General features: G+C 36.9%; 1 protein-coding gene across 1 annotated transcript in view; it reads right to left on the reverse strand.

Annotated features, from left to right (window-relative positions):
* The window catches only part of B3GNTL1 (UDP-GlcNAc:betaGal beta-1,3-N-acetylglucosaminyltransferase like 1), a 102,907-nt gene that overhangs the window by 68,820 nt on the left and 13,801 nt on the right, over window positions 1-20,286 (reverse strand). The window contains exons 5-6 of the mRNA XM_054278927.1: window positions 16,590-16,655; window positions 3,568-3,663 (exon numbers count right to left, since the gene is read on the reverse strand). Coding sequence (XP_054134902.1) covers window positions 3,568-3,663; window positions 16,590-16,655 — 162 coding nt within the window. The remainder of the gene's footprint in view (window positions 1-3,567; window positions 3,664-16,589; window positions 16,656-20,286) is intronic.

A 20,286-nucleotide genomic window follows, 5' to 3' on the forward strand; every position in this document is an offset into this window, starting at 1 on the left:
ACCTGCAGAGTCCAGCATGTATCAGGAAGTCATACAGACACAGTCACCCAGAATCACTGAGGCTTTTTCAGACAGTTATTTATCTACATGAGTTACTTATCTCCAGTCCAGCCTTATCACCCACAGGCCCTTCCTTTTGGCAGGAGGCTCCTCAGGAGTCACTCTGAGTTTGCTGCCTGCTTCCTAAATCAAAAACCACGTGAAGGGGTGGAAATGTCTTGTCTTTGAGGAGGAAAAAATGGTAGGTGAGGTGGGATTGTGCTTCAGGCTGCACAGAATACTTCACAGGCTGAGAGACTAAACTAACCCAAAGCAGTGATTGAACAGATGTGGCCATGAACTCAGCTCTTTTACTTACAGTCCTTAAAAGTGACTTGCATAAATATTTGTGCAATTAATCCAACCTTAAAACCATTCAGAACTTTTCACTTACACAGCCCAGTAAACATTTCCAGTGTAAAAGAAGGCCTGCACGATCAAACCTCAGGCACATTTACAAGCACAATTTGGACTCAGATATCCCACTGGATTAGTTTTAATCTACATTTTTTTCCACTTACTTCAACATCAAAACAGCCAGTTCTCTTAATTTGTTTGCTCATTTTCTTCCTGTACCTGTCACTGTGATCTGCACTTACTGAACAGTTACAATTATCCTTTTTTATTTGTTTTTTTTACTCTTGGCCAGAAAGAGCAAGTCTTCAGAACACATGCATTTAGGGTTTATATCAGTATACCCATAAAAGTGTGGTTTGCTCACCTGCCATTTATGCAGAAGATAACACTGAAGAAGCAAATATTGATCTTTTAAAAAGTAGCTTTTTCATCATCATGCTCTCTTTGTACCCTCTCACTCCCACCACACTCTCTGGGGTATATATTCTGAAATTTCACGCATACCATAAAGTATCTTTGGAATGTTACAGTATAATTGTTTAGAGAAACATTTAATGGATGAGTAAGCATCAAGAGGCCAGGGCTAAGGGAAAAGTTAAAATGCTGGCAGCATTTTGTATTGAAAGATCTTCTCAGCATGAGGACCAGGGATGGACATTTGATCCAAAAACCTGGTATTGACTCAAGGAAAAAAATAAAATCCAAACAAACCAGCATCCAGCACAGAGGTGTCTGAAGGCACTTCCCAAAACATCTGTGTCCAACCACAGCTCCCAAACCTGGCTCTGGGCACTGCCCAGCAGAGCAATCCAGGGCCACAGGAAATTATTTGATCAATAACATAAACATTTTGATAAACAACATGATATTGACAATTGGCTGTTTTTTCCTTTTGGAATTGGTCCCTCGGTTTCCCCATTCCCAGCACAAATAATCTGCATGTGCATGGTGTGGAAACACAGCAGAAGTGACTGGAAAGAGCTGGGCGCTGAGTACAGAGACAGCTAAAAAAAAGCTAAACGTGCTTTCACTACAGGAATCTGCTGCAGATTTATTTAATTTACAATGTGCTGTAAATTAAAGCAAATTTTCCTCAATTCCCTGAAGGACTGCTCCTCTCAGAGATTCTGCAAATCCATTAGCACAGGTCCATCATTATAGATTTTTTGGGGTTTATGTACTGAAGAGAGTCTAAAAAAACACATACACACAAAATAAAGCACATGATGTGGGTAGATGAGTGGGACCTTAGATAATTGATTCATACCCTGATTAAATTATTAGAGTACAGCTGAAATGGCTTTTATTCCCAATTCCTCCTTTGTCCCACACTGTTTTAAGTAAGAAAAAGCAAAATAATTATCCCCCTATGTGAACTTCTAATCAGAAGACTACAAAAGCAGAAGTGCCACATGCTCACAGAAACCAAGCAGCTCTTTTAGCTCCAAAGCTGGGAAAGCCAAGGTGCCCCAGGCTCGTGTCACAGCTGAGGTTTGACAATTGGGCACCTAAAATCTCCCTCAAGAGGAGCCTGTGGTGCTTAACAATAATGAGTTGGAGCTGGTGCAGCACAATTTCTTCAAAACTTCAGACATTCATGGAATTCTCAGAAATCTACTGTCTTTGAGGAACTTCTGTTTCTGCATTCAGCTTAGTGGAGAACAGGTAGTACGATAAAAATAATGAGGAACACACAAATAGTGTGAATCTATAAAGCTCATCTTGTTAAACTCGTTAAATACCACAAGTTCTGCTGGTTCCAAACACAATGTTTGATCCAAAACTGCTAATCTACCTGTAAATTGTGTGATTCTAAATTATACAGAAAAATAATGCATTTATTAAGGTTTTAAGAAGTATTAGTAGCATGTAAGATTGCAAGGGACTTCTCAGGTCATCATATTTGCATCCTACTGTTGGAAACACAATATTAAATAATCTCTTCCAGAACACATTGATTCCCATCTTATTTAAAACAAGGGTTTTGGTTTTGTTGTTGTTTTTTTTTTGCACAATCTCAAAATCAGAATATTTGTTTTAATTTTCCACTTAATTCATCAAAGATTAAGTGGCCATTTAGCTGAAACACTTCAGATTGTGTAGGACAAGCTTTTACATCCTCAAGCTTTTCTTTCTTTTCACCAGAGCAGTAATCCAGATGCTGTCAGATAAATACACTGGTTTAAATCTGTATTTTTTCTAATGCCACACTCACAGGCAAATCCAAATATTCCTTGGGTAACTTTTTCTGTAATTACTCTGCTTCGGTGAATTACAGGGAGCTGTAATACCACTGATTTTAAACAAGGTCTGCAGATTACTCCTTGTGTTACAATGACCATAGTGGGGCCTGCCAGTGTTTTTTTGGAGTTAGGGTATAATGGAGTTTATAATGAAGTCTAACAAATAAGGATATGTTAATCTTTTCAACCACTTAAATTCAAGGAAATCAAAACCAAATGTCTTTCTAACACAGCATCCCAAAACCCAAGCCCAAATACTTGGATCTCACAGCCTGCTGGGATGTTTTCTGCAAACCATCCATTAGATTTCTTATATTCTGTACAACATTCCTCCACAAGCTGGATTGATTTCTTCCACAGCTTAACTTGTTTTTGCCAAAGTCTCTTTTAGTCTCTATTTTAGTTCAGCATTGGCCTCCTGCCTAATGAAACAACTGTTCTTTATGCCAAAAACTGTCATCTTCAGTTGCACAAGATGCATCTCACTTACAAACAATGTATAATGAGCCCAATGTTTAATGCCTGAAGAACTGCTGCTTTAAAATCATCCCAAGCAAAACTTAAACAGATACAGGAGTGGTCAGTACCTTGGGTGGGAGAAGAACCATTCTCAAGAAAGATTTTTTTCCCCCTTTTGTATTGAAATCCACTTTTTGAAAAGAAAACCATAATTTTAGAACATGAAAGCATATGTAGCTAACACAGACCTGTGAGGCTCACTCCAAGCCTGAAAGCTTCATTCTCACTCAGGGTGAGGTCATTGCTCTGTAATGATCACCTGCACCACAACCTTGGCTTCTCTTGAACAAACTATGTTTAAATCTGATCACCTTAATAAACTATCAAGTGATGGACTGAAAAAAATCCATCCAAATCAAGCTGTTATGCTGTTTTTCTGTAATTTCAGAGCCAGCTGAAGCAGAGGTACCTGTGTAAGGAGCTGTTCCTGGCTGAGGTTGTTGATCCAGCGAGTGTATCGTTCAGTGGAGTCCAGTGGCTCTCTTCTCACTTGGCAACCAATGATCTAAAGCAGAATTACACAAATCCCCTAGATTAAACTCTGTACACCCACGTGGCAACAAAACAGTATCACAAAATAAACATTCAGGACATGGCAACTCCAGGAATTATCTACACAGTCCTTACTAGCCCCCTTCTAGGTTATAAGGTAATATGATACAGTTGCTCTGTTCAAATGTTAAATAGTTACAGACTTTAGAGGTCTCCAGGAAACACTGAGGACTATCTTTACAATAACCTCATTTTTGGGAATATTGGAATAATTTTGGTTGAAATTTTCCATAGGCAGACATCTAGAATGCAAAATTTCAACCAAAAGTTACTCCAGCAAATGAAAAGTGGAACTTGAGTAACACCAGACTATCCTGCCAACAGTCCCATAACCTATAATAGCCCCTATTACTTTTAATTAATATAAAATAAGCAAAATCCCCTTCATATTCTGATTTATTTTGTTCATGGCAGAACAGTGCAGACACCTGATTTTAATTTGGTCACTGAAGCACTGTCCACCCATGTGAGCAATATCTCCAAATCTAATACTGTTCTGTAGCTGTAAGGTTAAACATGAATTTTAATTATTATTAACTTTTATTATGCCAGTAGGTGATCAGAAAGCTTCCAATATGTATCAGAGAATATCAGCAGGATCACATGTATGCACAGACGCATATTCATGCAATTTCATAGAAACACTGAACTGTTCACAAATCTCTGATTAGAGAAGGAAAAAGCTGAGGAGAACCCCAGGAGTGTGACTGGACAGAACTCTGCTGTTTGCTCCTCCTGAAATCGTCAGTCTACAAAAAATCTTCAGGGTATCACAGGGCTTAATTATTTATGCAAAGTATAAACTGTTTTATACCAATTAGTGCACTCCCATCATGGTGTAACTCTCCATTTCTCTTCCTGATTTTTCAGGTGCTTCCCACTGAGGATGTGTTTGTCCACTGAGAACTAACACCACAGGTTTTTAGTGTTTCTGAACACTAATTTCTGATAAGTTCTGTTCAAGAACAGGTGGGAAACCCCCTTGGTTTATTTTCCACCCAAAGCATTCATAAATCTTCCAGGTGTCTGTGTTTGCAGAGGGATGTGAGCAGCCAGGGCAGAGCTCTGCATGTGCAACTGTGAATACTTTTGATGTGAGAACAAAAACACCATGAGAAGATCTTGCTGGGGGACTGCTGGCAATGAAACATCACAATTTAGAATATGATTAAATACAATCAAAATAATAAGCATGGAGAAAAAGAAAATGTTATTTGCTTATCCCAGAAGAATAAACCAGAATGTCTCTGAACTAGGAAATGTTTCCTCAATGACAACAACAAATTACTGTGGAAAACTTCAGTTTCATCCTAACTTAACCCTCACATTACAGCTGAGTAAAACAAAGATATTTTCAGAAGGTTAACCTAAAATTCTTTTACACTGAACATTAATTAGAAGAGTTCATAGAGATAAAAACCTGCAAAAGTCATGTCAGATGTAGGTCTATCCTGTGCTGCAAGGATGGTTTTTATTTAAAAATAGAACTCTTTCTAGTATTCATTAATCAAGACCTCATTAGCCTTCTCTTGCATATCCTAGGTTTTTCTAACTTTCAAAGACACTTTACAAAACTCCGCATAAAAGGTAAAAGGGAAAGATTATCTTTATTTTATATCTCAAGCTATTCTATAACAGCACAAGATGGACACTTAGTTTCTTTAAATAAAGAGTCACAGTGAAGCTGAACAGATACAGAATACAAAGAGCTTTCAAAAGGTGAGAGATTAAAAAGGAGAATTTCAAATTTGTTTTTCTGAAAACCTGTTTCTCAATTGCAGCCACGTAGGAAGTGCAGTCATCTCTTTCCTGGCAGCTAGAAATTTAAATTAGAAGCAGAGGACAGAGTTTCACATTTTTATATTCATTTCTGAGCAGACTGATAATTTCATAAATGCTGTTGGTAATTTAAGCAAACTAAAGCAAATGTTGAATCCAGGTGCTCGGCTAAAGGACTGTAATTCCCTGAAGAACTGGTTCAAATCCCAACTCGTCCCACTTGAAGAGAAAACTGAACAGGTTTGATCAATTATCTGTACACACATGAGGAGAGGTGAGGGCACACAGCAGTGTCAATAAATTGGATCCTAACAGCTCTTTTCTGATTATACATCACTGTTTGTCATTTCTAGTTTGACTTCAAGTCTTAGCCAAAATTCCCTCCTTTTTCATCTAGCCTCACAGATAATTCCATTGCATGCTCCAATTTCCTTCTCTCAATTTTAACTCATCACACTGGTTCTGTACTTACTGTATTTCAGGTCTTAAAGTGCTTTGAGCCTTTTGGAACTGGAAAAAAAATAGGTGAAAATCCTAATCAAATAAAGTTGTTGTTTAGGAATTACTGGTATTGCAGTGAGAAAGATCAATGGGTTACATTAAATTTAGCCATAATTTGGAGCACAATCTTTGGAAATGTAACTTTGCAACACAACAGGAAAATAGCTGCAAGCTCATTAACAAAGTTAACTGCTGTAGGAAGTGCTGTGTTTGCACTCCCCTCTGCCCTAAGAGCTGCTTTCTTCTCATTTGCAGAACCACCACCACACAAAGCCACTCTTATCATCATTTAAGAAGTTTGTTTTACAGACAAATGTGAAAATTGCCACGATGCAATCAAATTTCTTTCTAGATCCTCAGCCCAGCAAATCCCCCACCGTTGTGCCCTTCAGCTGTGCCATTCCCTCCCAATGGGACTCTGACTCGTGACTGGGATTTCTGCCTTGTGCCTGCAAGATAAACACCACCAAGCTGAGCCTTTGATTCAGCATCTGCAAAGCCCAGCTCATGTAACCAGCTTCTTTCACACAATGAAAATCAGATTATTTCGAGCACAAACAGCTTCCTCCAGCTCCCCTGTGTAAGGTGTGGCAGCACAAGCAACTGCACACTGGTTCCATTTCCTCCAAGCCTCACAGAGGTTTTATATTCACTGAGTATTTCCTCAGAGCTTTCAAACTGAAGTGAAAAGTTTTTCGCTGTTGCTTTTCTCATAACATTTAAAATATTTTGATAAAAATCTTTCTGGCCTGTATTACACCCATTCCTTCCAACAAACTCTGCATCAAAAATATTCTTTTCAGTATTTTGAGTATCTGTTTCTATGCAAAAATAGAGTTCATCCAAGTTTTAATTTTTGATCTAATTAGACAAGTTTGTTTCTATTATTAAAAATTCTGGAGAGTGACATATACCTGTACCTAGATTAAACTATACAATATATACAATAAATGCAATAGCCTTCTTATTCCTACTGGAAACTTGCTGAAATGCAATATTAGTATTACTTGTATAATTAATAATCTATAGTATATTTTATACTAATAATATTAATATTATAATATATTAATTATTATATATTGTATATAATATTAATATATATTAATGATATTAATATTACTTGTATAGGAAACAGTACCATGAACAATGAGTAACAGAAATTTCTGGCTCATAGTAGACTATGTCAGTTCAGGAAAAAGTGAAATTCTCATCAGGGCAGAAAATCCTTTCTGCTACCACAGCAATAAGGTAATTTTCTTTCTAGACAGATAATTACATTTTTAATGTATTAAAGGTAACTTAGAGCTCATTTAGCTTTTATTTAATTGCAGTCAGCATTAGTGTCTCTGGAAAAAAATATAAAATAATTTATCCTTTATGGCAGCAAGAAACAGTAACAGGAAGGACAGTAAGAGCACAAAATAGGGGATTTATCTTAAGTACCAACAATTACATACACTAAAAGGCAACAGAAGTTAATTTTAAAAACAAAAGTGACTTAAAGTGAGCTCTGTAGGGAAGAAGTGGCCAAATATAGGATCAGTTTATGGCCCTACAGTGCTGCTTCACCAAAAGCTTCCACTACCTTCCAATCCTGCCTAGATGGTCTCAGACAGCAGTAAAAATGACATTATTGGTCTGCATTAAGGCACCTGAATCTCTTCTGTAATAACTCCACCACTTCTCACAATTAGGAGTGGAGTTAATGAATTGTATCTAAATAACATTATCAGCATGAATGTCACAGACATGTTCTTTATTCCATTGCATTGTAAATATCTTCAGGAGTTAGAGAACTATAAAGCCAGAACAACAGGATTATGATACAACTAAAGCAGTACAAATAACAATTACAAAAATAACTCTGAGGTTCTCCAGGTCACAGCACCCTGGAAATAAAAATCCAACAAGCACATTCAGTAAATTCAGAGTTATGCCCATGTTCAGAGGAACTGGGCAGGATTATTACACACATTACCAAATCCTGCTTAGAGGCACCTCTAGTCACTGTCATCTACTGCTTCACCAAAAGCCTCCACTATCTTCCAGTCCTGTCTAGATGGTCTCAGACAGCAGTAAAAATGGTATTATTGGTCTCCATTAGGGCACCTGAAACTGTCTTCTGTAATAACTCTACCACTTCACACAATTAGGAGTGGAGTTAATGACTTGTACCTAAATAACATTATCAGAAAGAATGTCACAGACATGTTCTTTATTCCATTGCATTGAAAAAATCTTCAGAGAACTATAAAGCCAGAACAACAGGATTATGATACAACTAAAGCTGTACAAATAACGATAACAAAAATAACTCTGAGATTCTCCAGGTCACAGCACCCTGGAAATCAAAATCCAATGAGCACATTCAGTAAATTCAGAGTTATGCCCATGTTCAGAGGAACTGGGCAGGATTATTACACACATTACCAAATCCTGCTTAGAGGCACCTGTAGTCACTGTCCTGTGAGGGACAGAAGTGTCCTGTGAGGTGAAAAAAGAGAATTTCAGTCCCATGTGTGACATGTGCGAAGCCCAGCGCTCTGTACCCAGTCAGACATGTCAGAACTTGTTCCAACTTTCACCAGTGGTTCTGAAATGCAATATTCAGGTGGAGATGTCACCAGTGGTTCTGAAATGCAATATTCAGGTGGAGATGTTTCTTAGTTTCATCATTTTGGAGTTTTATGTTTTGCCTTGCACGTTGAAGTGGAAAAGGAAGCGGGAGAGGAAACAAAAGTTTAAATGAGTGGGCAATAATTAAAACCAAGGCGTTTTCTGCAGATGTGATGTTTTTGAGTTTTTAATCACTACAGCTTCCTTTACCACAAACAATCTTCCTTATTCAGGAGGCAGCCTATGTACTAAAGAGGAAATGAGGATGAAAAAATAATTGGTCTTCAATTTTATCCCAATCTTTTCCACCCTTGTTTTAAAACAAGAGGAAATGAACAAAGACAGGCAAAAGCACAAACTCTCCACAAGGCAGTGGGCACTGGATGTACAAACACACCCAGGAAATTCTTCATATAATGTGTATCTTCTCTCAAGGAACTTTAATATTGAAACAGTTATTGAAAAAATATCCATTTTAGCATGAAAAACCCATGGCTTTTCTGTACAAAATAAATGCAACTTTCAAAGGTTACACAAAGTACAGATCTTGATTCTACAGTCTGAGGAAGAATGTGCAGTGTTCTGTTTCATTTTAGAAATATGACAGAATGATGTAAACCTCCTTGAAGAGAATGTCATTAAGTACTTAGTGATGCTGTAATTAGAAAAATCATAACATCTGATCCTAGATAAAGTTCAGTGAAAATAAAGATTATCCAAATAACAAGTAAAATAGCGAGGATTATCTCAAGGGCACAACACCTTTTTCCTCAATATGCCTGTTTATGAGAACACACAGATGGAAAAATCCTAAAATAAAAAGCTAATAAGAGTTATTTTTTATTATAAATAAATTGTATTAAATAACTCTTATAAGAGTTACCTTATCCTGAATATTTAAGAGCAGCTCTAGTTCATGAAGCCTACATCTTTTGTCTGAAGGAAAGGTAGATGTCCCCTCTGTTGTCTCCAAACCCTACTTCAATTATTTTTATTGAACTAATTTTATGCCGTATTTTCCTTTAAGAAAGATTTTGTGATCACTATTTAATGCAATTAAAAAGGAAAAATAAACTAAAGAAATATTTTTATGTGGTTCAAATCTTCCCAAAAGTATATACTGCAGGAAGAAAGTAGTAAAATGTGTTTCCTCTCCCAATCATTTCCAAGGGAGGAAATTGTTCTTCAAAATATGACACCTGTGAGGTAATTTGCATTAGGTGTAAATATACAAAATATACCCTGGTGTATTTAAAACATGTTTTAGAAATTATAAAATATGTTGATATTGCTGAGTCCCCAAAGAAGCCTTTAGGTCAGATGAATATCCATTTCCACAGATGCTTCTGTCTTGGAGCTATCCATTTTTAAGAACACCTGTTACACATTCTACTTGACCCTAGTTCAAGTCCAAAGTCCACAAAAGGATGTTACATATTCATTTTCAGCACGAGAGTAATCAAAAACCAAGGAAGTCTGAATTTTCTTTAGTGAATTTCTATTAAAAATAAGAAGTCATGGTGTAATCAGAACAGCCCAGCAGAGCATCACAACACAGGAAGATTTAAAGTATGTTGTCACACATGTGAATTCATGAAGTTTGAACATGACATTTTGGGGAAAACTTCAAGAAATTATCATTGAAGAGATACCAATTTCTTTTGTCTGTAGCTTCACAAAGTCTGATTGGAATGCAATAGACATCACCTCAGCAAAATGTCTGAACTTCACGAGGAGGGAATCTTGATTTTCAAACATTTTATGCTTCAGACATAATTTTTAAAATGAAATATGTTTACATGAATAAAATACATTACAGTCAGTCTTTCATGAATATCAAACTCCAGTAATCACAATCATTTGATGGTGTTATTGGCATGTGGAGGCCATTTTAAACACAAATTTAATTACAAAGTTGTGTCAGTTGGGCTGTTTCCCATTTGGGGTATTTGATTAAATGTAGAACAGACCTAGGCTGACATCGTGACTTTGAAAACGCTCTGTGGTTTTTTTCCAGAAATACCAAATTAAAAAAGATCTTTAAGGAAGCTGCCTAATAAAAAGCAAAGACACAGCTGAATTCCAGCAGATCTGGATGATACACATGGAAAGGCCTAATTACCTAAAATGTAAAAATAATACTCTCACATGGTCAAAGAAAGAATTTTCATATTCTCCAGTGCGAAAAAAGAAAAGGAATCATATTTTTTCCTCTAGACATACTCCAATGTCACCACTTCTGTAAAACCTTCACACAACTGCTGCCTTAGTTTCTACTCTCCAAACCAAGACAGATTATTGAAAATAATAAATTATTTATATATGATATATCATTAATAAAAATTTAATAACTAATAAATTAATAAACTATAAAATACTTATATATATTATTATTTCTATATACTTTAAAATTCCTTTTAAAAGCCTCTAATGACAATTTCCTGAAGTGAAATCTGTAAATGTTTTTATAAGTATCTATATTAGGTAGCCTTAATTCAGAGTTATATTTTCCATATGCTGGAGAAGAATGTACAAGACTTGGTAATTTGATAATCGTTTGCAGTAAAAGGGAACTGAATATAAAAAAAATTCTGCTGACCAGAATAATTAAGACTAGTTCATGAAAATGTTGCTCTGGACATAAAAAATCAACTGATGTTGGACAATCAACAGCTGCATGTAATCACCTCAGGAATATAATCTCATTTTCCTTCTGTCTATACCAAAGACAGACCAGATCTACTCAGATCTACTCAGCCCCTTATTGGAGCCAATTCCTGCTAAAAGGTTCATGCAAACAAATTGGATTTGTCATCCAGGACATGACAGCACTCAATGAATGTCTCTTCAATAGCTGTTGGATGAATTAATTCTTATATCAAAATTATCTCTACAGGCAGTGCTTGCTGGGACAGGCCCGGGCAGCTCCCACTGATCTGTCTCAAACCTGCAGAGTAAGGGAGGCACAAGGAGAGCTCTGCAAATTAACTAAGGAGAAAAAAAAAAAGACTAAGTTCTATGTAAATAAAATTTCAATTGACTTCACGTCCAAAATAAAGCATTTATCAAAGGAAAATCTGCTAAGCTATAGAGCACAACAGGAGGACAAAGAATTTAAGGGGAGATGGTAAAACTTGGACTTCAGAATTAAAGACACAGAATGAGAGAAGATCACCAACAACCTCGCTGAACACAGGAAGGATGCAAATTAAATAGAGGCACAGAACTGAATTTAAATGGAGCACAGAGAGGTAATATTCAGCATTATGTAGTTCTGCTTTATGGCAGTTTAATAAAACCTCACAAACACTGTTTTTCACACAACAAAGTTACAGAATCAAGTGGACGTGATCATTTTAGCCACAAGAAAAGAATGATATGACTCAAACTAGTGCTCTCTGTAAGCAGAGCACTCTCCAAGGAAGGGAGGAAAAAAGTCTTGCTACTTTCAAATACATGGCAGAAAGGTGTGACAGGTCCCAACAAGCAGAACTGCACAGGGTACAGTGACATGAAAAAAAATCTATTAAATTATGACTTTCAGAATTAAAAAAATAAATGTTTCCAGACCAAAAGGGGAAAAAAAATCCTCTTAACTCCTAAATGTAGTTAATTCGTGAAGTTCAGGGGTGGGAGGGAAGCAGCCAATGCCTTTGGCCTAGAGCTGTGCCCTAAAGAAAGCAGCTCAGTTCTCATTCATCTGCAGCTTTCTCCAATTCCTTGGCCAATTGTGCAATATTTGTTTCAGCTCTCCCAGGGCAGGTGAACAGGTCTGTGAGCCACCAGCTCCCCGTGCCAGCCAGGAATTGTTCAATTCACTCAATCCCCTCAACTATCTTAGAGTCACATTAACCATCAAAGATATGCAGAATTCAGGCAGTTGGTGAACACAGGCAGATAATCAACAGATAAAAATGGCTTTAGGCACTGCTGCTCTTGATCTAAAGCCAAGCTACAGAATATGCCAAAAATCTGCTTTAGAGATGCAAAACAGTGAGAATTGCTCATTGAAGAAATGCAAATGTATATTCATGTTCTCTCACACGCCCAGGTATCCTACCTGTTTGAGACAGAGGATTGTAATTTCACAACAAACAGAAAGGGGTTCGTTGTGACACTGCTACTGATCCACCTCCCAGTGAGCCAGAGAAAACAAAAGGAAATGTTCTTTATTTCTATTTCACACATTCTCGCTCCAGCTGTTTTCCCACTGAGGAAGGGGACAGTGAGGAAAAGTTTAGTTATTTTATAAGCTCTTAAATTTTACTCAGTGTCTTCAAGATCATTCCCAGGTCCAGTGATTCTCCTTCAGCATGCCCAAAGCAGAGACCGCTGGAAGCATCCAGCAATGAGGCAACCAGGGAGCAGATCCAACTGACATCCCCTCTCTCCTTGAAACAAAAATCTTTGAGGTAACACAAAATCAGAGGGTAACGCTGTTGATATTAAATAACAGAATTAATGAGAGGCAGAGTGAAAGACTGCACAGTGTGTGCGGTTTGGGAAATAATTTCCTGGGCTACTCCAAACTTAGAAAGTTGTTCTGTAGAACACCAGTACATACACCAGGTTGGAGCTCCAGGAGAGCACAGACTAAGATATGAAGGCATGATTTTTTCAGAATTAAGGGAAATAGAAGCTTGAATCTTCCTATTAATTAGCTGCCAACAAAGCATACATGTTTGGTGGTTGGTGAATAAGCAACACCTGGCTTATCATGGATAAATGGGACAGATGCAGCTTCTAGGGATAAACAAAACCAGAATGATGTCCCTGAGCTTCACAACTGCTAAAAGTAGGGATTTGCACTGAGCTTGATATTTCTTAAGCAGAATTTAAGAATTTGTAGCATAAATACACAGAGTCTCAAAAACTTGTGTCTTCTAAGAGTGTCTATTTACAGAATTCATGTCAGGGGGTCTTGGAGATGATGTAAAGTAGTCACCAGAGGACAAGGTGACAGCAGTTGTGCTTCAACAAAAAGCACAATGCATTAGTGATTTGTATTTTGAGATCCAAAATCCTCCACTCTGAACATTTCCAAGGTCAGAACAGTTCCACCCTCAAGCCTTATTTTTAAAAAGTGTCCCAGATAAGAGCAGCTTAAGAGAATAGAAATGAACTCACTCTTTAAAGCACAATTAAGGAGTCTCTGATCCAGGAAATGAGACACAAACACTGCTGCTGTTACCTCAGTGTTCCAGCACCTGAACCTGGGGCAAGCTTCTTGCTTTTTCAGAGATGGAGACACAGGTTTCTTTAAAGAATAATTTGTTGGGAAGATCCCAGAGGCATCGGATATCTTCGGTTCTGCTGTTTAGTAACCAGGCTTCAAATCAGAGCAAGGCAATTTGCATTTAAGAGTAACACAAAAGAGGAAGAACCTAAGGGATTAATTAGAACCTGGGAGATTTCTCTTGGTGGGCAAAGTTGGAGACTTTTCCTACCTGTTGATCAAAAATAACAACAGCAGACTGAAGCCTACAATAGGCTGATCTTCAAATCTGACTCCCAGTAACAATCAGCAGGACTAGGATTAGGGATAAAATTTCTGAAAGTATACTGAGACTGCATAAAGTTAAAAATCCCGGTCAGGAGAAGTTGCAAAACAGTGGAAAGTGCAAATTCTGCAAATTAGAATTTCAGGAACAAACCAAAAAAGCTCACTGCTTCACAGGCATTTCTCAACCTTCTGCTTTTTGTTTTATTTTTTTTTTTCCCCCTCCACCTACTCTGGTTTATCAGACTGATTGAAGCCAGGCCAGAACTTCAAACACAGAACAAAACTTCATTCAAACATCCTCAAACATCTTCCAAGGCCAGAAAATTGAATGACATGATTATCCTGAGGACAGCAGAGATCATTCTTTAAGAACAGAAGTCCACCCTGCCACTGGTCAGTAGATTTGTGACCAGGCCAACTTTTCTCAAAGCTGTTGAGGGGCTCTGGGCCAAACTGATCTATTTGCTCACTAGGAACAGGTGGATGTGCTCCCCTTTCTCCTTCAGACCTTTGAATTAGAATTCTCTAAAATCCAACGTTAACCAGCAGGTTACACCTCACACAGGCACCCCACACATTTTCTGTACCTGTAACATGAAAAATGTGCTGGCTCTGGTGGAAATAGTGTTAATTCTGACCATGCCAGCCCTCCCAGTGCTGTGTGCTGGTAACACACCAGTGCTCTCAGCCCTCCTCCCAAGGCTCTCTCCAACTTTTTCCCTCTCCACAAGGCTGAGGGTGGGCAAGGCAGTCAGATCCAAACTGAACAAAGGACTGCTCCTTTTGCTTTTAATAAAAAATAAATTTTTTTGACCCACAGGTTTTTTCCACCTTCCCTGTCTCCTACCACCCCATCCTTCTGAAGAGTGACAGAACCCAGCCAAGGCAGGGCCACCACAAATACCAGACTGAAACAGGACCATAAATTCCCCTGAATTTGGAACATGGCAGTAACAGGTTTGTGATGCTTAGAACAGATCATAAAGGCCCTTCAGTCTGCTCAGGTCCTCTTTATTACTGGTTTGATTGTCATTTAATAGCTCATACTGAGGATTGTTGGGTACTAAAGGATAACAGAATATAAAGAAACAGTTGAAGTACTTCCTAAAAAGACTACAAACTGTTTAGTTGAATTTAGTCTAATTAAAAAAGTTTTAATTTACATCTATAGAAGCCATATAAGCAAGAAATATGATAGCTCTTAGCACTGATTTCCATAAAACCAGCATACTGGATCAACCTGCCTTTCTGGTTTTTTGGCATCTGACTGCAGAATTACATTAACTGATAGATATCAGAACAAAAACAACTTTGGATTTATCATTTTATTGTGTTTGTAATGTGAGTTAGGTTAACTGCTACTCAGGTACTGTTAAAGCTACAATTTAATAAATCCCACTGTAAGGATGATCAGATTTCAGAAGAGCCCTAAAACAGGTGGTGTGATGAGCAGGTACACATCCCACCACTAAGCAGCAGGTTGTTTGGCAGACATCCCTCAGCCAAAAAAAGTGTCTTTTGGAGTGCAAAAAGTTCAAAAGGTGTTTAGTTGAGAGAGAGCAATAATCCTAAAACTGTGTGTTTTGTTCAGATACCTGCAGGAAACACCCTCATGACAGATCAAGTCAATCAACCTCCCCTTTCCAGAAACCTCTGGCACACTGAAGTAAGTATCACAAGAGAAAATGTCAGAGATGTGGAAACAATAAGGCTGATTTTGCTGACAAAACAAACTCAGTTTTTAAGTTTATAAAGGAATATATTTGTCAGTAGTATCGACAAATAAGTTAACTGCCATAGTTATTTTTTTAAAATATATATATTTTTATATATATATATACATACAATCTTTGGATAAGTAGAACACATGCACAAACTCCCTCTAAAGAATACTGACCCTAATCCACGAAAATCATATAAAACCAAAATCATATAGATCAGAGAAAAACTCTCTCACAGAATACTCCTGACAGTTTATTTCACAGGAATAAAAAATGGAATTCTAATAATGTTTCATTTTATAGGCAGACAGAGAGAGAAACATCAGCTGAACTCTAGGCCAGTTGATCACTGGTAACAACCCCTACATTCCCTATGGTTTACAGTTCCTTAATTATTAAAAGCAGATAAACCATAGCTGTAGCCAATCCTTTGCAGCTTTTCACATGACTTGGAAAAGCCACATAAAAAAGGCATTCTCCTTTAGATTACAGACATTAGCCAAACCTATATACTTATTTGCAAAAGAGTATCACTGTTGTAATGAGATCTGGTTTTCTGAAGAGAGAAAATAAAAGCAAGAAAAGAAGTTCAATCAAAGCTCCCATTCAGTGCAAGGATTAAAAATAAAGGAAAAGAATACACTGGTTATTGCTTTGCCTCCCCCAGCCCCACTGTGAAATTTTCATATCCTTTTAAAGATGTATCCGGAACTCTGTCAAAGAAAAACCCAGAAATACACACAAGGAAAAAGTACTCACACTGTTTGGGTGTTGAATGGCAACTTGGTGCTGCAGCCTAACCCGCTGTGGCATCATCACATCATCCTGGAATAAATAGCACACTGTTACTGAACATAAAAAGGGTCACAGAACACTACTGACACACATTAGAATATGTTGCTAAATGAACATCATTTTACTGGCTGGCAGTCAGAAATGCAAATGGAACAGATATGAGGAGACTTCACACTTTTTGTGGATTGAACTGGATGCTGTTGGAGCTGGAAGTGATCAAAACTACTACGTGACAGTGGTGCTGTGATCTCACCACACATCCACAGCACCCACACATTGCACATTTATCTCTCAAGAAACTCTCCAACTCTTTCCCAACTGCCCCAGCAGCACTGGCAGTGTGAGGACAAGGAACTACCCTCAGTTAAAGCAGCAATGAGAGGAAATGCTCTCTGCAATCTGGCTCTACCTTGTTCCACTGAAAATGAAAAGCCTTTGGTCTCTAGATCTAAAAATATGTCATATTTCATGGGCACAAAAAACTAGTACTGGTGAAATGAGAAAATTCTAAGGAAAAGGAAAAAGGAAGTACCCACACTCACAGAATGCATCAGCATTGACACTGGCTTTAAGACACACCATCTGATTTAAATTTTGTGTTACTACTTCTTCTACTGGTAGCACAAAGATCTGTTCAATTTACATACAAAAGGATAGGTTGTTTTGTGAAAGGTCAGTAACTTTGCTATCCTGCCTTTAATTGTTAAGAGATATTCCTTTCAAAATTATAATATTTCCTGTTCAAAATTAAATCCTTTCTAGACAGTGATTTCACAGTTTATAGAAACTTCAGCACAATTTTTCTTTCCTAAATTTTTTAGGCCCCTAAGGTTTCTACCTATATTCTTTTCCATGTTGGTGCCATATTTCCCCCCTTTTAAAGAATCAACCTTTTTTAGATACTTGTTAAAGCTAACACAGCCTATTTCTTCTCAGAGTATTTCCAAATAAACTTAATCAGGCAAATATAATTCAAAGGAGCCCTGAATTCCTGTTCTACAGACACCCTTTTAACAGTTCCTCACACTGAAATAATTCTGATTTTCCTATTAAAGCACAAACCCTCAATATTGAATTTCCAACCACTTTCACATTAAAACTTTCCAACAAGTCAACAGCAACAAAAAAAAATATTAGTGCTTAAATATCTTCAGCTTGAAGAGCTGAATGACCTTGCTATAAAGGTGCCCCTATAGTTTTATCAAAACATGCATGATAAAAAAAGTTTCAGAAGTAGATCCAACTGTTTAATACAATTCAAGGTTAAAGATAAAACAAAATAATAATAAAACTGACTCTTATCACATATAAGTTTATAAAAGATGGGAGGACTACATTGCCAAAAGCATTTTGCACTTAGGATATGTTTAGTAATAAACATGACAGCTGTTCCTGATTTTCAAAGCCAATAGAGCAAAAAAACCCTTCAGATTTCCCATGACTTCAAAACTATGACAATATTATTTATCACCTCATCCACTTTATCCATAGAGCACCAGACTTCCAGTATCAAGAAAGTGTTCCCATAAAACCTTCACCCTATTTCCCACAAGAAAAATCATAATTCTATTTCTTTATGCCAAACACAGAGCTGATTTTTGTGAATTAAAACCTGGTTTTCATACAAGCAATAGCAGATATATTTTAACTGAACTGTGTTCACTCCTTTACAAGTTGCTAAGGAGCCTTAGATGTTTTCTTGGTAAATCCAAATGAAGGGGGGAAAAAGGGGAAAAGGGGGAAAAAGGGGAAAAAAAGGGAAAAGGGAGGAAAAAGGAGGAAAAAGGGGGAAAAGGGGGGAAAAGGGAAAAGGGGGGAAAAGGGAAAAAGGGGGGAAAAGTGAAAAGGGAGGAAAAAGGAGGAAAAAGGGGAAGAAGGGGGGAAAAGGGGGGGGGGGGGGAAGAGATAAAAAAGGGGAAAAAGGGGAAATCTACCAAAAAGGCAGGAATTTCAATGCTCAGAACAATGTTACCCTCATTGTTTACAATACAAAACATTTGCTCTTGTGCTAAAAGATCTCACTGTTCATGATCTCACACAAGAGAGAACTCTCACATTCACAAAGATGAAAAATAATATACTTGATTGAAAAAGGTTAAATCAGCATGGAAAGCATTCAAACCAAATCAAAATAACCTATGCACCAAAGAGGTCGGTGTCATGTTTTCACAACCACCCAGTTTGACAGGAATGGCCCCATTCCCCTAAGAAAACACCGGGGCAGTTCGATGCTATTGGCAAAACTCACAGATCTGGGGCTTAGGCTATCAGAGAGCATCAGAATTCTGTAAACTCCAGCTAAAGAGGGGGCACTATAACCACAAAAACTTCTAAATGCCTCTTTTTATTAATACAGCTTTGTTCTCTAATGCTGGAAAACTCTATGAACTCTTACCCTGCATGACCTGTATTTCTTTTAATAATTCTGTCTCATTTTTTTATTGGCAGCTTTACACACACACTGCACTGGATGGTTCTGTGAGACCTTCTGAGTTCATGGAAGGAGAAAGAAAGATGGGGGAAAAAGAACAGAATAGTTTAGGACATAATCCTAAATCCTACAATAATGAGCAATATAATAAAACTATATTTAGTATATACTAATACTATATATAACACTATATATAATACTACTACTAATAAATAATACTATATAATACTATATATAATAAATATAATAGTTTAGGGCATAATCCCAAATACTATAATAATGATTATTATAATAATACCATATACAGTATATACTAATTCTATATATAATACGAATGAGTAATATAATAATACTATAACATGAGCACAAAATGTAAATCACATCGCAGACAGAAACGAGATTCAGCCATCATTCAGCTTTTTTGGATTCAGGCTGGTATGAGAAAAGTATCTGCAAAATCCAACTTTGACAGACTCTTCACTACGTGTGATTGGAAAGTTTTATTTATTTATTTATAATGTATTTATAGTGAAATGTAAATGCATTTATAGTGAAATAATCTTTATGAATGCATTTATAGTGAAATAATCTTAGGGAACTCAGATGGATTTAAAATTGGTATTTTAAAACCAAAATAAATCCAAAGTGATTGTACCACAAATTAGAAGCACCTTAAAAATTATGGAATTTTAGCAACTATAGTATTAAACAGTTAAGAGGGTAAAATATTTACCCAACAGTACACAATGAATCACAAATTTTCTATCAAAGCTATTGACATTGAATTCAGAAAATGTGTTGCCAGACTTTGGTTTCTACAGGCAGAGTTTGGTCATCACTTGTTTTTTTTTTCTAGTTTAACACTGAGAATAAAACCTCAGTAATCAGGCAAACACTTTCCAAATTATTTTTCACTCATTTCAGACAGAAAAAAAAAAGAGCCTATACAAAAAAGGGAAGTATATTTAGTTTGTTTCTGTTTCCTAGGTGAGGGTAGGGAAGATAACAACAGTAGCAGTGACTTATACTGAAAAATAATTTTAACAAAACAGAAGTTTACAATAAAATCCAATTTTCTCTGTTCACATGGAAGTATCTAATGGTTGTCCCCTAGCAGATATTCAGCTGACAGGATGAAGAGAAATTTCTTCCATGGAAAAAATGGACAAAAGAAATTTAAAATAAATGCTCAATAAATGCATTCCTTCCCTAGTCATATACTTGGAATAC

The sequence above is a fragment of the Melozone crissalis genome, unplaced genomic scaffold (genome assembly GCF_028551555.1).
Source record: "Melozone crissalis strain CALT ecotype California unplaced genomic scaffold, PUWL_Pcris_2 ptg000026l_1, whole genome shotgun sequence".
NCBI lineage: Eukaryota > Metazoa > Chordata > Aves > Passeriformes > Passerellidae > Melozone > Melozone crissalis.